Source organism: Neocloeon triangulifer, unplaced genomic scaffold (genome assembly GCF_031216515.1).
Source record: "Neocloeon triangulifer isolate White Clay Creek 2 clone unplaced genomic scaffold, ASM3121651v1 ptg000001l, whole genome shotgun sequence".
Lineage (NCBI taxonomy): Eukaryota > Metazoa > Arthropoda > Insecta > Ephemeroptera > Baetidae > Neocloeon > Neocloeon triangulifer.
In genome coordinates this window covers 2771655-2789266 of record NW_026775544.1, presented here as the reverse complement: position 1 = coordinate 2789266, position 17612 = coordinate 2771655, and the positions used below count along the sequence as shown (strand labels likewise).

The window sequence follows — 17612 nt, the reverse complement described above, 5'->3', positions numbered from 1 at the left end:
TAAATAGGCAAACGGCTGTGCCTTCTTAAGAAGATTTGCAACCTGTGTTGAATTTAAAAGAGCTTGCGAAAATTTCAAAGCTATTTAAGCTGTTTGCGGATTCGAGATTTTTTATTATGAAAGTTGAGCAGTTGGTAAAGAAAAGTTTGGTCTTTTAGAAGAGTCATTTTTAGGTTTTCATAAGTGCATGAAATTTAGAAGATGAAAAAATATATTTAAAATCTATATGCCTAATTCATTTACTTATCCAAAAGCACTATTTCTGTTTACAATAATTCAATATGTGGTAAAGATACTTGAGAGCAAAATTTAAAGTGAAGTGTGCAAAATCAACTACAGCATAAACGCAAAATCTGTTTTATGTAAAATTATTTAGCACTCTTCTAAAACCGAAAAATTTCATATAGGATAGTATTCTACTTTTACTGAAAAGAAATTTACATATTCAATTGCAAAAATAATTATTCTGCTTCAAATGAAGCAAGAAAACCAATTATTAATTGAATAATTATATTAAAATAATCCCGAAAAATACAAAGCACAAGTTAAAATTTTCACTGCTATTAAGATTTATTTTTACTTCAATATTTTTTAATTTTTGTATTGACTTGATGTAAGATGTTGTGTATTGTGTATTTCATTGTATCTGAATGGAGAATAAATAAATAAATAAATATTTTATAATAGTGTATTAATGTTAGTTTAAAAATGTTTTTAACTTAAAAGTATTTTTTTATTACAACTATTAATGCACTTTTTTTTAAATATTAAACATAAAGTTAAAGCAATTTGTCTTTACATGTAGTAATCCCGGCATCGCAGGAAGTTAGATTTAGAAATTGTTAAATCAAAAAATAATATTTAAAGCTAAGGAATATTACATGAAATTTAATGACTTTACTTGGTTAAAGTAAAAAAATCAGTGGACTGACAGAAATTAAGTGATTTGTCAACTGATTCATTAAAAAATTCTCTAATAAAATTATAATCCCAATAGTAAATTCATCAATCAAATTTAAGATTTTTTTCTAAATTCTGGAAAAACGCTATATATAATTCTTTCTTCAAATAAATAAATAAAAAATAGTGAGTTGGCAGTTCCGGTCGTCTGGTCTTAATTGTTTCATGCCAGAGTGTCATTTCCTCTCCACCGATCGAATGCATACCCTGACGATTCCAAGAAGCCAGGCATCTTTCCTTTGACTTTCCGAGCCAAAAAACAGAACAATTCTGTGTGTACTGTAATTTTTTAACACACGCGGGGCAGGAAAAATGTTTGCGGCGCCGCGTGTGTGTTATTCCCATAGCCAGCCAGGCCTGAAAATGATATAACAGCAATAACAATATTTATATCGTGACGGGCTGCACGAAAGCCGTTTCCTCGTATTTCAATGACAAAAACCACCGTCTAACACGAACGAGATCTCCGGCCGAATTTCTGCCGTGTGCACGAGCTTAGGGGACCACAACTCGGAAAAATTTGTGGCCATGCCAAAGACGCGTGTTGGCGAAATACATACAAAAGTTTGAGAAAAAGACTTTCACGACACAGCCGTCAACAGTTTCCTCTGCAAAGTTTTACCGCTCAATGCGCACGTCCGGACAAAGACCACGCAATAATATTTCACTTTATATAACTAAATATAAAATTATCAAATAACATAGAAGTAAAAGTAAAGGTTTTGGGTGTTGAATTTGCATTTAAAATAGCGATATCCTTTCGGCGTGAAATTTATTCTTTAAGTTTGATTTTTACTGCGTGCCTCAAGCTTACATTTAAATTTAAAATGAAAAATTATCTCAAAATTATTTATTAGTTTATTTTTAAATCGTGTTTGATTGTAAAATTTTAACACTTCAATAAAATTAAGGGCGATCCAAAAGCTTCACTTTACCCAGACCAGCAACCCTCTATGCGATTTGAATTGTGAATCAAGTTAAAGCCTAGACCAATTGGAATTTTGGATCACCCTAATTAATTTTGATTTTTTATATCTAAACTTTCAATCAAAATTAGCAAATTTAGTTTAGATTATAAGAAAATCAAATCATTGAAGTTTATATTTTATATAATTTTTTTTAACAATTTGAATTAATCTTTAAAATTTTATCGAAATGTGCACTTCCAAAACAGACGAAAAACAAACCTCAGGGGGAGTCATAAAACAAAAGAGGCTATACATTTTTTTTATTTTCCTCCTGCGCCTTATTTTCTCTGAGAATTTTCTGATCTTGCCACAGAAATATTTTCCCACACAAACATCTCTTGAAATTCATAGTAGCCCAGAAAAATTTGCATCCAACGCGCTTTCGGCTTTTCACGCCCGAATCAGGATGGAATATTAATTTACCAAAAAATACTATAATATATTTATTCTCCCCGGAGGTCATTTTTTTTTTATATTTTCCTTTGCGGCTATTTGTTTGTTTCAGTTTCGCGAAAATCACGATCCACCCGCTATGTTTGTTTACATTAATTATACCACTCTGATGCAAAAAAAGAGTAATGTGAAAAAAAATTCATAAAGCAATAAATCGGCGGAAACATGAAACGCAATCGGCGCATGAAAATGCAAATTAGCAAAGTGCAAAACAATATATACAAAGAAACACGTCACTTGAGCAAAAAATAAAATTAATTGTTTAATTAGCACCGGGTCCTCTATAACTTCGTCTCCGGAGCATTTGGCACTGCTTACTTAGAGAGGCCGTCATGGCTTGGGGGATTATTTATATTTAAATATAAGCGCGTTATCAGCTGGCCGTTTCCTCTGGGGTTATCGGAATCAGTTGGCCCCACCGGGGTCGTGCTCGGCCGCGCGGCCAGACAGACGCGAGTTTTGATATATCAAGAGCGCGCGCATTTGTGTCTGTTGTACACAAACTTATACGCGCAATTAGCACAAAATTAAACTCTCTGCCGCGAACGTCGTAATTACAATTCTGTTCTGACGCCATTAAAGCCGTGTTTTGTCAAGAAATTTTGCGCTGAAATTCTCATTTCAGGTGATTTATGGGGTGGAATGAAACGTGTTGCAACGTTCAAGAGCTGCCTTAATTGTTACATAAATATGCAATTAAGCAACTTTAAATTGGAAATGAGCTAGATTTTATAAAAGAACGAAAAGTTAAACAAACAACCAGAATATATGAGATAAAAATAATCAAGCTTACAATTATAAATCTATAAATAAATCATAACACAACAAGCAAAACAGAGTTAATTTGATCTTTTTAATAACTTTTAGGCTGATTTATTTTCCGAATATTTGAATAAGCTAGAAGCTCTATTATATATTCCAAATTTTTAATTATAGAAGTTAAATTCCTTAAAATTTTACAAAAATTGTTGAATAAGAAAAGAAAATTTTCAGTTTATATTATTTATTATAAATAAAAATTGTGGCAAGAAATAATAGTTGAGATTTAACTCCATATGAGAGGCTCAATAATAGCCGAAAACTTCGGCGAAAAGTCAAACTCTTAAAAACATAATTAACATAATTGGCTTAAAAAACCGCATGACTGCCCTGTTGAAAGATACGATTTGAAAAATAAATCAAGTCTCGCACAGCTTGTTGAGCAACAATTAATATTCAATACCCCCATGACGAGATAATTAGCAATCGCTAATGGATTAATGCTCTCTCTCTCTCCAACGGCGCACGTACGGATAAATCTGAACTCGTTCTACGGATGCCAAAGTACCCCATATTCGATTGCAAACATTTAAAACTTTTCAAATGGCTCTTTGATATAAATTCAAATCCGCAAACCACTACAAGGATTAAAAAATGCAAGCTTTATAACACAAAAAAACGTAAAGCTTGACTGGATGACATTATTGGTCTGATAATGATGATTCCCTTTCTCTCTGTTTGTATCTTTTCCCCGTCATGAGCGTTCCACCCGCGCATTTAAAATAAAGGCGCATCTTTCTCTCTCTATCTCGACACACACAATGATGAGAGTCGCATTTATCGGGATAATGACCAGGAATCTGGGTCTGATTACCGACGGAGCCACGTGGGTGGTATCAAAGATAACAATTGTATATAATGTGTAATCACTGGCGCAGCAGCTTTTGGCGTGTCTCTGCTCTCGGCCTCGCTCTCTCGCCGGATCATGCCATACTCTTTTTATATATATATATTTTTCCAATGCAAACATTTTCAAACCGCGCATCACGGCCGAAATCAAAGTCATGTAATAACAACATCCGTCGGTGCACACGCACAAAAGCACGCCTGTATACAAATGTGGTTTTGCATTTGAAAGGGTTTTTCGATTCATTTGAACAAATAATTCATTTTGTCATCACTTTTTGTAGGCAAAAAAAAAATCAGATTAATTTATTTATTATTATTATTTTTTTTTTAATTTTAGCCCTAGTATTATACGTTGTCTTTAAAAACAGTGTCCACTTGGTCATATTTTTTTTTTTTTATATTTCAAGCAAATTGCACAGTTTGATTGAAAAAGCAACAGTTTTGTCAATATTCCCTCAACTTTCAGATAGTTATTACTAAGGAATTGTCTAAAATTTTATAATTGTATTAAAAAGAGATACTTCAATATGAGTTATAGTATCAATTGCAGCAGTGAGTAGAATTAATTAAATAGAATCTGACGAGTGAGATTTATCGTCTTATCTTGCGGCTCTGGCTTTTACTAGTTCATCTATCGAAATTCTGTTTTCACGCAGGTCATTCAATTTTTTTGAAGGTTGGATTTTGAATTTGATAGAGTTATGCTGCTTATAAGTTTAGATGAAACGGTGAAATTTAAATTATTCAAATTCTTAACAATCGCGTCAAGCAGGTTGTTAGTAGTTTAAGATTAAATTTTCAGATTTTGTTTAAAATTGAGAAATCCTTTACTCTGAAGAATAAAACCAATTACTTTCTTTCTAAATAGTTCTGTAAAAGTTATAAAACACTGGCAATGGAAAAAATAACCTAGCATGTTATTGACCCCTGTGTATGTACAGCTGAGTATTATTCTACATACATACATTTTTATTGAGCAAAATGTAAGAAGAAGAGAGCAATAAATTTATATTAGAGAAAACTATTGAGCCGCAGTGCTAAAAAAGGCAATTGCCATCAAGCTCACGCGCGCACTGTGCAGCATTATTTACAACAAACTGCTCCGCGAGCATAAATTAAAGCAATAAGAATAACACCTGCCTCGAGAAACCTGTCATCATTGACTGGCAGGGAAGAGAGCGCGCGCGCGACAAATACATTATTAATTTATTCCTATAAATAAAAAGGCCGTTGAATATAAAGAGAAATAAAAAAAATCACCGTACCTGTAGTAGTCTTTCTTGCAGTAGATATTGCCATCCCTTGCAAAACACGTGACCTCACCGTCCAGAGCCTGTCTGCATTGAGAGCATTGCAAACAGGTGACATGCCATTTACGATCGACGGCCAGGAGGTAGTAGCGATCGCAGATACGTGATCCACATCCTGCGCAGCTGACGGCCGCGCTGCTCTCCTCTTCCATCTTGCATTGCGCGAGCGGCGCCGCCGACGACGGCGGCGCCGGTGGCGACGACGACGGACCCTTTGACGGCCCAAAGTCGGAGAAACGGCAGCACGACGACGCGCTCAGCAAACCGCTGTTGTTGTTGTCCGTCGTCGAAGTCGTCGACGAGCAACCCTCGCCCTCGCCGCCCGACGAAGAATCCGAGTGCACCGGCAAATTGGGCGACAAGTCCCGAGAGGGGTCGTACGCTGGCCCTATCGTGTATCGCTCATGCTGCTGCTGAAAACATACAAAAAATAAAATTCAATTTAATCTAAGGAAAAATACACGACTTTGCACAAAAATTTGAAAATTAAATATAAAAATAATTTATTATAAGAAATTGCTTAACACAGTATTTATTTATTATTTAAACTTTATTTTATTTCTTGAATAAAATCATAGCAAGTTTTTTTATAAAGTTCAATTGTACTGCGCTTCAATAATAAATTTTGAAAAATAAAAGAGTATTCTGAATCTATACTCCCGTTTTTTTTTACACTATAAAGACTTGATTTCATGCTCCTCATATTATATGTTGGTAGAATTGTGCAAAATATGAAGTTTATTCGTATAACACATTAGAATATATTATGATTTATAGCCCTTAATGAGACCAATCAAGGCGGAATTTTAAGTTTTTTTTTTTCATTTTAAATGAGAAAGAGAAAAACAATCATATTTAAAAGCTGTTTCTACTGCAAGAAAATGAAGTTCACGCTGCTTTCATTCAATATTTATAATATATATTGCAAAAAATTAAACAAAGAAAATACTTTGGAATGATACATAAATATAATATCATACTTTGCGTATGCATCAACTGAGAAAAATAATTAATATTATTTAATCATTTGAGATTATTTATGCATAGGCAAAAAATTTGAAAATTATATGAACTCATCGTTGCTCCTGACTGCGTGTCTGAGTATATATATATATTTTTAATTTAAATTCCAGGCACTAAAACGTGTTCAAGAATTTATATATATTTTCCAACTTGTACATTGCTGCTGTGTACGTTTATGCGATGAAATGAAAAGTGCGTGTGAATAAATAAATAAATATTATGATGAAGCACTTGCTGGGCTTGTTTTCCTGGAGCTGGCGAGCGAGCAATAAGTATGTCACACAGAACCACTCCATATATATAAGAACGCAAGAACCGCTCTTGAGAAGTACATACGCACTCTTTGCGCTGCGAACAGGCGGGGAGTTTTCAGGGGGCAACTTTTTAAGCCTTTGAGCTATTCATCATCATACTCGGCGGCGAGTAAAAAGCAGCGGCGTGATTTCTATTTCATCAAGCGCCGCCGCCGCCGCAGTCATACATATTCATGTATTTGCTCTCGTCAGATAAGACCAAACGACAACTTACTGACTTTCTTTCTAAAACCTACAGAATAAATCTCTGTTGAAAAATTCTCCTTTACGTAGACAATATAAACATTTTTACTTCTACACTTGATGGCTTTGAATTTAATACCATGAAAAATCAAGTTCAGGCACACATTTTTAGACGGAACTTTCTGCGGCTGAATCAAAGCTGAAGAGATATAAGTGGAGGAAATAATCTAGCCAGGAAGTTGGAGCGTTTCTGAGTAAAGTGATTTTGATATCAGTGCAAAGGAAAATTTTTATATAATAATATATACATTATTGAAAAGTAAAAAATTTTAAGTTGGGATTACCATGCTGAGCCAAGAATAATGTGATTGAATTTAAATGGTAATTAATAAGGAAATCTTTCATTATCAAAACAATTTCTGGAAAAATCCTGGTTTTATAGCAAATCGCAATGATATATTTTCAAAATATAGGTGTGGAAGAACCTGATTAGCTGTATTTATGCACGCTGCTTCAAAGAAATATTTGAAGTTGAGAATAAATTTTACCGAATTAATAAGACTTATTTAAAAAAAATCAAGGTCACAAATTCTGTACTTTCGATGGTATTTTCACACAAAATGATCCGGTCAGTGCGGATTAAAATATTTTTCAAAACTAGGGCATAATTTAAGCGAAACTCATTACACCGCATGCATCGCAATAAATATGTGCCCGGTAATGTTTACAGATGCAATCGTCGGAATATAAGAAATGCATGATTTATGGCGAATCTCAAGGCCGACTCCAATTGCCCCGCAGCTGATTGCCGATTTTAATCACTCGCGCTCAGATCGCCAGCCCGAGATAAAATTTTACATTTTTCCGAGCTGATAAATTGCATTTGAGCTGGAACCTGTTTCGAGACACAGAGAGAGTTACGTCAAAATTTCCAACCTCTTTGCTCTTTTTCTCATTGGCGCGAGATGAGAAAAGCTGCGGAAAGCAAGAGACTGGCTACGGGTTCGCGTTATATATAAAATTTAAAACACTGCAGAGCTTCGCGTCGAAGGGGCCGAGTTTTTTGTGCCCATTCATTGACAGCTACACAAGAGCGTGACATGGGACCTCAATGATTATTCCAGCTCACGTTTTATTTTTCAAACTCTTGAAAATCCTCTCTTGCGGGAACAAAAAGCATGTACAAGAAAGTCTGCAACTTTGAAAGGAGAGAGACTAAAAAAAAAATCGGATAGAGGGACAAATCGCAATAGGCACCCTATTTACTTTGGTCTCCAAGAAGAAGTGACAATTGGCGTGCCCTTTTAAAGGGCAGCGAAACCAGAGAGGCATGCGATGGCCCGGCGAGCAATTTGTCAAACGGCCCGACGATAAATCAAATTGGTCCGCGACTTGTTGGCACTCGTGAAAAGAAGCTCGCGCGCAAATATGCAACTCCTCATTCCTAGAAGCCCCGCGAGATGAATGATCACAATCAACACCTCTGCAAAAGAAGGGACGGACGCTTGCTCGGTCGCGCGGCTCCCAAACGGCACGACGCACCACCGGCTGCCTTTGGCAAAAAATCAGAAGAAGAAATTAAAGCGCGAACCAAAGCTATTTAGATGCGCTTCTCCTGCTAATATTCACCAAAGTGACAAACGCCTCCACGTGTTCTGGACCGCTGAAGACGAAAAACACTATTCAGAGACAATAAACCATTTAAGAACAAATAAATAATGAAAAATTCCGAATTTATTAATTAATAGTGAGATAATTATTTTTTATTTACTTCAAGTTATTTACTCGTTTTAATCACTGGATTTCTTGATTAAATTTTATCTTAATAAATTCATAAAGCAAAGTAAAACTCGCTTGTCCTGCTGAACATTTCACAGTATCAATCAAGAGTATTGGGCATAAAATTTATAGCATTAATATAGTTTGTCATAATAAATTTGAAAATAGAATATTATGCAAAACAAATTTATAAAATGATGCGTTAAAATTAATTTTATATGTTTAGATAATTGTTTAAAGCATGTGATTTTTTTTCTACAGTATAAGTAAACGTTATAATTTTATTATGAGGAAACTCACTAAATACTTTGTTAATATAAGTAATAATAAATATGATTAATATTAAAAACCAATAAAAACTAGACTGCATAGAGATAAAAACATAAAAGTCTTAAATTTTGATTTAAGTTTTTTGATTTACTGAGAAGACTTAATAACAATAAAAGCAAGCACTTACAATTTGAATTTTTTTATTCTCATTTAATGAAGGTTTTCTAGCTCGAATTTCAAGCCACCTTGTATAACAATCTCTCATCTAAATGCACACAGCTTGTCATGTTTTTTGAAGCTCATCAATTTTCGTGAGTGGCGCTGCGAGAGATCGGAATTCGCGATTTCGGAAGTGGAAAAGAGCCCTCTGCTTTTTTGCAGTAGATATAATATTGCATGCTGGGCGTGCAATTGTACAAAGTTTGTTGCACGACGCGATTGTCACACATCACAACGGGCTGGTTGGCTGGCTGGCTGACGGCTGGCTGGATGCGAGCAGTGTGTGTGTGTTATGTATGTTGATTCATTAGAGCGTAACACTGTAAAAGTGTATTTCATGAACATCAAGAGAGGAGTGCAGAAGCCATAGCCGCAGCATTATTTATGAAGCAGCTTGTGATGTGCTATGAGTGTAAATTTTATTGCCGTTCTTCTATAAAGCATAAAAATCCCCGGCACTTCTTTTTTCCAGGAATTCTATTCGCAAAAATTACTCCCCAAAAACTATATTCTCTCTCGAGAGAGACTTTATTATTCTCAAAACACAATTAATTTTTACGACATTCATGCCCGGCGTGTGTAGACACATTTTTTACTCCCAAAGTTAAAACCGTCCTGCGGTTCTTGCATATCATTATTATTATGTCGGAAGAGTCGTGCGTATTAGAAATAATATAATTTTTTTATTCGGAATCTCTTCTGGACACAGAGGAAAATTCACGGCGAATTTATTCCCCTTTTGAATATGCATGTATACTTATTATGTGTGTCCTCTCTTCTCTCTATATATAAAATTCCCTCTTTCAATGTGCTACCGGCACTCTCTGGATACAAAAAAAGCGGCACTCTCTTATCACCGACCGCATAATATCCATTCACAGAGGCCTTAATATACATACGAACACACATAACTCTTTTGACTCAAGCAGATCAAACAGCGGAGCGCCGGTGAGGATTTTATATGGCTCCTTTTAAGATTAACAAAGTGGACTTTATGTCCAGCAGCAGAGTGGAATAAGAGAGCAGAAAGCGAATTGAGTAGAGAATAATATACTAATGCTTTGACCGATATGTAATAATTTAAAATTGTATAGGGTTTTCCACTTTCAAAACGTAAATGTATAAAATATTCACTGATGAACGGCTCCGATCTAGATCAAATTGGTTTGAAGCTTGAAAAATTGAAGAGAATTTTGTGGTAATTTTACACCGGCCAAAAGGCATCCCACAAGTCCAGTCTGCCAAGTAATTGTCTATTTTAGTCACATCAAATTGTTTAAAACAATTTCTTGACAGGCTGAACATGACTTTATCAAATGACCTTAAATTCGGTTGACAGCAAAATGTGTTAAATTTTATCAGTTCAAGCCCAAACCAATTTCACTCAAACCGGAATTAATTAGTTTAATATTTTTTTTTCAATTTCAATTTAGATAACTCTTTATATCCTCTTTGGCCGGAGAACTTAAAAGATCTCCGAGTGCGTCAAAATGGACAATAATATTTATAATTTCTAAAGATTTGGTGAATCATCAAGAATCTCTTATGGATGTCAGTTGACCTTGGCTTGCACGCTGCGATGTGACAAAATTATAAATAAAAATATTCCCACGATTACGGAGTGAAACGTCTCAGAGTTTTCACAACTGTAGGTCATTTCTGGTGAAACGAACCGTTACATTATTGGAGACAAATATATACACCAGCAGCAGGTCAATTGACCGCGAATTAGTGGTTTCAGAGTGACAAAAAGTCGTAAATTAGTCAGAGTCTCCCAATTAAACATTATATGGGTGGAAGAAATTCTTGCGGTATCGGGCTTGTGAATGAAATCAGTGCAGTGCCCTTTCCCATGCACGATCAATATGAATGCATACTTTTTCATTTTATCTCACCGTGCATAAATGAGCAGGCCATTGCGTTTTTCTCTCGCTGCACCGTCTATAATTATTATTGTTTGTGCAGCTTTCATATATATGGGCTTGGGAAAAAATTAAGTGGGACATGCTCGTAATGGGCTGCCGAAGAACAAGATAATTAACAACAAAATTATTACAAATCCTCCATTTCCTCTGTCAAGGCTTTGTTTTCCGAACGCTTTTTATTGCTTCTCCGAAGCGGATCGCGGGTGACGATTTCGAGACGACAAACAAGCGATTTTAAAATTTTGTGTTTTTATATTTTTGTGCAAGCAGTGGATCAAAAAAAGCACAGTGTATGCTGGTTGCATATACGATTTGCCGCCTTGATAAGAATTTGTAATTTTCTTAGCAATTAAATTTTCAGTACAGAACACATCCTTTTTGTTATTTCGAGATAAATTTGCTCCCTTTGGGAAGACGAAACACGCATTTTGAGGAATCGTCGTCGCCCTGCTCATTGTGTTTGACAAGTGCTCCGTGTAGACCTTTCGTCGCGAAGCTTGAAAAATCAAGAAGTGAACGAACACACGTGTATTTTTTTTCATCCACCAGCTAGCAGTTTTTGTTATGAAATCGTGAATGGGTCGTAAAAAGGAAGGCGCCGGAATATTTATGACTGCAGCATAATGAAATTATTCACATTGAGTGCCTCCCATCATGCAAAATAAATTTTTTTTTAAATAAACATTTTAAATATTCAACAAATAATTATTTGAAAAATTTTTGCCTCTTTTTTAAACTATTCTGTATTAATTAACTTTATAAACGCAAATCAATTATTAATTTTCAACCTCAAATAAATTACAAATCAGAATCAAACACAAGCTTTGATGAGAGTCATTCTTTAATATTCTTGATATATTCAACAATATTTATTATTAATAAATCTTTATTGCTGAAGTTTGTGCATATTATAGTAAAATTTCAATAGCATATTTTTACTGCTGAATTCAAAATAATTGGAAAATAAATAATAATTTTTACTGTATACATCAATAGTAAAAATGTAATCTTTAAAATAAATCTCAATTTATAAATGTGTGCTTTGAAAAAATAGAAATATTTAATGTTATTTATTATATTTTTTAATTCTAAATTTTGTCCCTTATTTTGCAGCACGTGGAGCGGTAAGAGGAGCGAGTCACAATTGCGGTCTGGGCCGCGCGTTCCGAGAAGGGCTGCGGCGTTTTTACAATTTCATGACTAGCTGCCGTTGAGAGAGTAATAGCCGCGAGCAAGAGAAGTATGTACGCGCTCGGTGTAATTTTCACCTGAAGCGCGTCATAAAACAATGAGCAACTCGCGAGGAGGAGGAGGCATTGATTGACCGCCGCCGCGTCTCGCGTATTGCACCCGGGCGCAATAAAAATATTGTGCAGCCGACGACTCGAGACAATTCCGCGAAAACAATAAACCGATTTTTCGACTCAGACCGGCTGACCGGTCCACGTGCAACTCGCTTCTTACGGAGTCTCTTTCTCTTCCAAAACAGTGCCAAAATGTTCTGAACTGAAATATATAGTATAAATAAGAAAAATTCTGGCCAAAAGAAATCAAATATTTCAAACATAAAAATATAATGGGATTTTTAAGTGCTGGCAGAATTTCTAGAATTTTAAATTAATAAGTATACAATTAAAATAATATGAAATTTTTTTGCTAAATTTGAAAATGGAAAAAAATTAAATCTATTAATAATTTTCGATTTCAGTCGCGAAATTTTGTTTCCTTAAAAAAATTAAAATCCATAACTGCGGAGGGACTCTCCTTAAGAATTTTAAAAATTTATACTTTAATAGACGACTTTTCATTTATTAATTGTAGTCAAAATTAGGAAACAATAATTTCGTAGCCGTAGAGATTACAACACAATCCATGGAAAATCAAATTTAAACAAAATCTTTTCATGTCGTATTGGTTTTTGAAGGAATTTAATTGCCATTCAACAGTTTTGCCTTTATTTGTGGAAAGCTCTGTAGCTAGTATTTGGCACCAATGCAATAAACAGTTTAAAGGAAGCGAATTAGCATAAATATATTGCTGATATAATTTTCCAAGCTTTTAGCCTTCAGGTGTGCGCCCAAAACATTTATTATTGGCCTCGCAGCAAAATTCCCGTTTTCGCAAATCATTTATAGGTCTGCTTGCTCTCCATGGTCGGGCTAAATACACTGGCACAAATAAATAAGGTCAATAATCTGAAAAAAAAATGCTCTGGAAAAGAAAACATTTTCCACTGCAAGCTTTTTTATCTCATCAAAAAAGAGGAAGTCGCATATAAAATTTCAATTATACGCGGTGGGACATGCAAAAGGAATTCTAAAGATAAACATATGCGGGGGCCGACCTGCAGTTTATCGCTGGAAATTTCAAGAAAAACAACTCCGTCCAGGGGTATTTCAACCTACGTGGTTCACTATAGAATTGCATTTTGTTCTCATTCACATCCACTTATTTTTCATTCAAAATTTTGTGTTATCTTCTTCAAAATACTTCCTACTTTTATAATTATGACCAAAAGTTCGTTTTTCACAGAAACGGACGAGACTAATTAACGCGTTGATAAAGCGCGAACTTGACAGATTGAGTGTGTTTATTATAATTTGTCTTTAATAGCAGGCGCTAATTTGCCACGCGGTACATGCAAAGCGGAGAAAGAGCCATAAAGTGCTAATTTGCCGCGGCACAACTCTGCACACATGATAATTAATTATGCCAGCAAATCAATCAGCAGAAACACACGGCGATTAAATAATATAATGGTCGCGTGTAGTGCTGTCGGCGATATGTGCATTGAAATTATGTATGCGGCGCGTGCTAAATTACTAAATCCAATCAAGCACGACTGCTCGCGATGGTCTTTTTTAGAAAAACGTTGCTTTTTTATATTTATTGGCTTTTCCTTCCTTAAAAATTAATTAAACAATTTCGTAATATTTGTTTTTGCGCGGAATAACATTTGGGTGGAAATCGTGAAAACTGCGTTGTTGTTTTTCAATTAAGAAATTAAGCTGATTATTTGTTGAGAACATGACTGGCAACTCTTCTGCTGAAGAGTCTTGAAAATAAATATACTTGTTTGCGAGAGAGCCGATTTCATATTTATAATTTATAGCGAGAGGAGATGGGCACCCTCAGATGATTGCTTAATTATTTTTATGATGGAATTACATACACTGCATACTAACATACAATTATGTTCAGCATGGAGGAAATTTAAAAAAAAATCTGTTTCACAAGATGCGAAGCTAATTAATTTAAAATAATTTAATAAAATTTTAATCTTATTAATATTTGACCAATTTTTAAAATTGATGCATTCGTTTTCCTTTATTTCATTTAAACATTGCATTAGTCACACAAAAAATACTTCCCGGCGTGAAAAATGCGGTTATTTTTCGGCGTCACCGCGGTGGTTCGACAGTTGGCATGAATTTTGAAAATGCAGCGTGTACTACAACCAAATAGCATTCGTGTACTCCACACTTTTTGAATGGGCATCAGACACAGAGGAGCAGCTGAAAGCAAACTCTGCTCTTGTGTGCAGCAGGGCGCTCGTTGCCTCTGTGTATTTTTGATACAACAACAGTTAGGGGTTGCATTGTTGGCGAGCCAGCGTGCACAATCAATGCTGCATGCGCGGTCCATGTGCTCTGCGGGTGGTGGACTCTCGGGCAGACAGGCGCGGAGGTCCGTCTCTCTCTCTCCACTCGCGGCGCACCACTCTCGTCAATCAAACACACCTCGCGCACTTCGTAATTCGTGTGACAATTTATTTATACGGCACGACTCTCACACACGTGTTAATAAGAGGAGTATCATCCTCATTTGACAATTGAAGGGAAAGAGATGCAGAGCAACAACAATAATATATACTTCCCAGTACAAACGATATTTGGTTTAAAAATAGCCTAAACAAAATTTGAGCTCCTGTCTAATTACAAAAATCTTTTGGCCCTCAATAAATTATAATTTATTAATTTAACTCTTATTATTTTAAATATTATGTTTTCACTTTTAAGATGAAGTTTTGTTATAGAGGAAAGAAAACTGAAATATTTGAATTCACCGCGCCAACTTTCATAAATTTTAATAGTAAAAAAAAATACAAGAATAAATCTTTTTAAACAATAAAAGTACTTCAGAATAAAACATTTAAAAAAAATCAATTGAACTTTATTTTATTTTAATCAGACAATCAAGAGCAAATGAAGGAAAACTAATTTTAACTGATGCGAACAACCGCGCACTATTATTTGCCAACCGATCGTTCTTTACTTCATTTGAAAGACTCAATAGTTTTGCAGCAAGTGGAGGAAAATCGAAATAATTACTCGGCACATCGAGTGTCCCTTGCGATCTGTGTGTGTCGATCGCAGCGGGCGAGGCCCGCGCGGTGGCAGCGAGCCGCGGATTGAAATTCAGCGGCGCGAGAACGAAATGCGTGTCCGATGCGCGTTTTGTCTCTAAGCAGGCCTGACTAATAAACCATTAAACAGCGCTGTAAAGAGCTCGAGGGACAAAGGCAAGTCCTTGGCTATGAAACTCCGGCCGAGCAATTTCGCTCTTTTGGTTTTTCCCTCCGCTCGCCCCGACGGCCGGCGCTCCGAAAAGGCAAGCGGCGGCGCCAGTCGCGACCGCCAACCGACACCTAGCGATCCTCGTGACTCTGCCCGTTCAATTCCAAAAGATAACGCCGAAAACCTTAGAAATTTATCAGAAATTTAGATCGGTAACTTTGTATAATTGTTGTTCTACAAAATTTGATAAAGCAAGTCCGAAATAAATGAGCAAACAATTCAAATTTCCAGCACCATCTCATATTGTCAGTAAAAAGAGTTATTAAGTTCATTTTTTTACTACATATCAATGATTTTATATGCTACCAAAATTATAATAAACAGAGACACCAAGAGGTTTTTTTTTTCATTGGAAATCTAATAATTATGTCTATGAGTTAAAAAATATAAGTTTTAATAGAAAAAGATAAATTTTAAACGTTTTTTTCTGGTGGTAAAATTTTATGATAATTTGAATTGTTCTTAAATTTTAATAAATTTAACTTCCATTTTCCGTGGCTATATTTTTGCAAATTTTGGAAAATTCTAAAAGGAGGTTGGGAAACCGTTTTGATTTGAATCTTGCTCTGGTCAAAAGCATTTTTGCAAATAACTGACAATGAGATAATAAGAGCACTTGAATGGCTACAGATTATTTAGCTAGGAAATTTTTTAAATTAAAATATAAATTTTGATAAACTAAACTGAAATAATTTCAAAAGCAGCTTTTTATATTGATTGTATATTATACACTTAATTAGAATAATTTTTAAACTTTAACAATAATGAATCGAAATTTTTTTCAATGCTCTTTTTATCTTGCACAACATTTTTCGTTACACATTTTATTTTGCAAAGGCAAAATAATATATTATTCTAATTTGATTGATAATTTTTTATGCTTGGGTAATTTTTATAATAATAGTTCATATTTTAACAGATCCTAAATAATCATGAATCATTAATGTAATTATTAATTCATTAAATTGTTTAAATGCAATTATTCAAAAATTATTTTGTTTGAAAGAACAGAGATCGTTATTGTAAAAACGGCACCACCGCTAGCAAAAATGAAACTGAACCTCCGAGCACTTCCAATAACAAAAAGACCCCTGCGATCTGCCGCAGTAAGGCTTCGAACTAAGATGACCATTTTACAAATAATATAAATTTTTTTCTTTTGAATATTTTTGTATATTCCCCTTCCTGGCTACAATCAATCATAAATTAACTTTAACTTAACAACTGAATTTCACACAGGAACTGAAATTCAAGCAAACTTTCCGCGTACAAACCTTTTTTAAATATTTTGTTATTATTTCTTTTTCTTCACAATTTAAGACTTTCCTTGGTGGAACTTTAGAGCAACCAGGGTCAAATACAATAAAATCTTATCGCGAAACGCTCCTTTTTGCATTTTTCCCTCTATCTGTAATAAAAAAAAAACTGAAGTTATCTGCCAAATGTTAAGGTCACCGAATTTTTTCACATTATTATATCAATTTCGTCGAAATTTCCAAAAGTTAAATTTCTCCTCGCTCTAAATTAAAATAAAAAAAACTGTTTACCGGCAACGTTCGCGACTTCTGAGCAAAACAATCTTGATCAAAAATTGAATAAAATATTGAAATGTATTGAAGAATTGCGAGTCGGACTCACCCAGTGCATGGTGTTGGCCGGCGGAGCCTCTTCACACACTCCCATCGAGTTTGCGTCTCCCGTCGTGATTAGTCACTTGGTGCACCTTTAATTAATCACATGTAGCGCGCATATGCAGCCAGATTCGACTCTGCGATGGTGATCCCGGTTGCCTAGGTTACGAGCCACTGCACCGCTCTTGTTGGCCGCCGCACCACCGACGAGATCCAAGCTGCGGCCAGCGCCAAGTGCGGCTGCCGGCTCAACTACAAACCGCCGTGTGGGAGGCGCGTCCAGCTGGTGGGGGGGGCCCGGCCCTCGAGCAGGCAAACCCGCCACGCATATT

The 17612-nt window shown here is 35.2% G+C and overlaps 1 protein-coding gene across 2 annotated transcripts in view; it reads right to left on the bottom strand.

The window, feature by feature from the left end:
- Positions 1–17612, bottom strand: part of LOC132204429 (protein apterous-like) — a 50172-nt gene extending 32560 nt beyond the window's left edge. Inside the window, exons 1-2 of one of the 2 annotated variants that reach the window (XM_059633049.1) lie at positions 17288–17612; positions 5315–5769 (exon numbers count right to left, since the gene is read on the bottom strand). In XM_059633049.1, coding sequence (XP_059489032.1) covers positions 5315–5769; positions 17288–17332 — 500 coding nt within the window. In that variant the 5' untranslated portion in view covers positions 17333–17612. Of the gene's footprint in view, positions 1–5314; positions 5773–17287 lie in introns of both variants that reach the window. The other variant, XM_059632967.1, reaches the window with a different exon arrangement.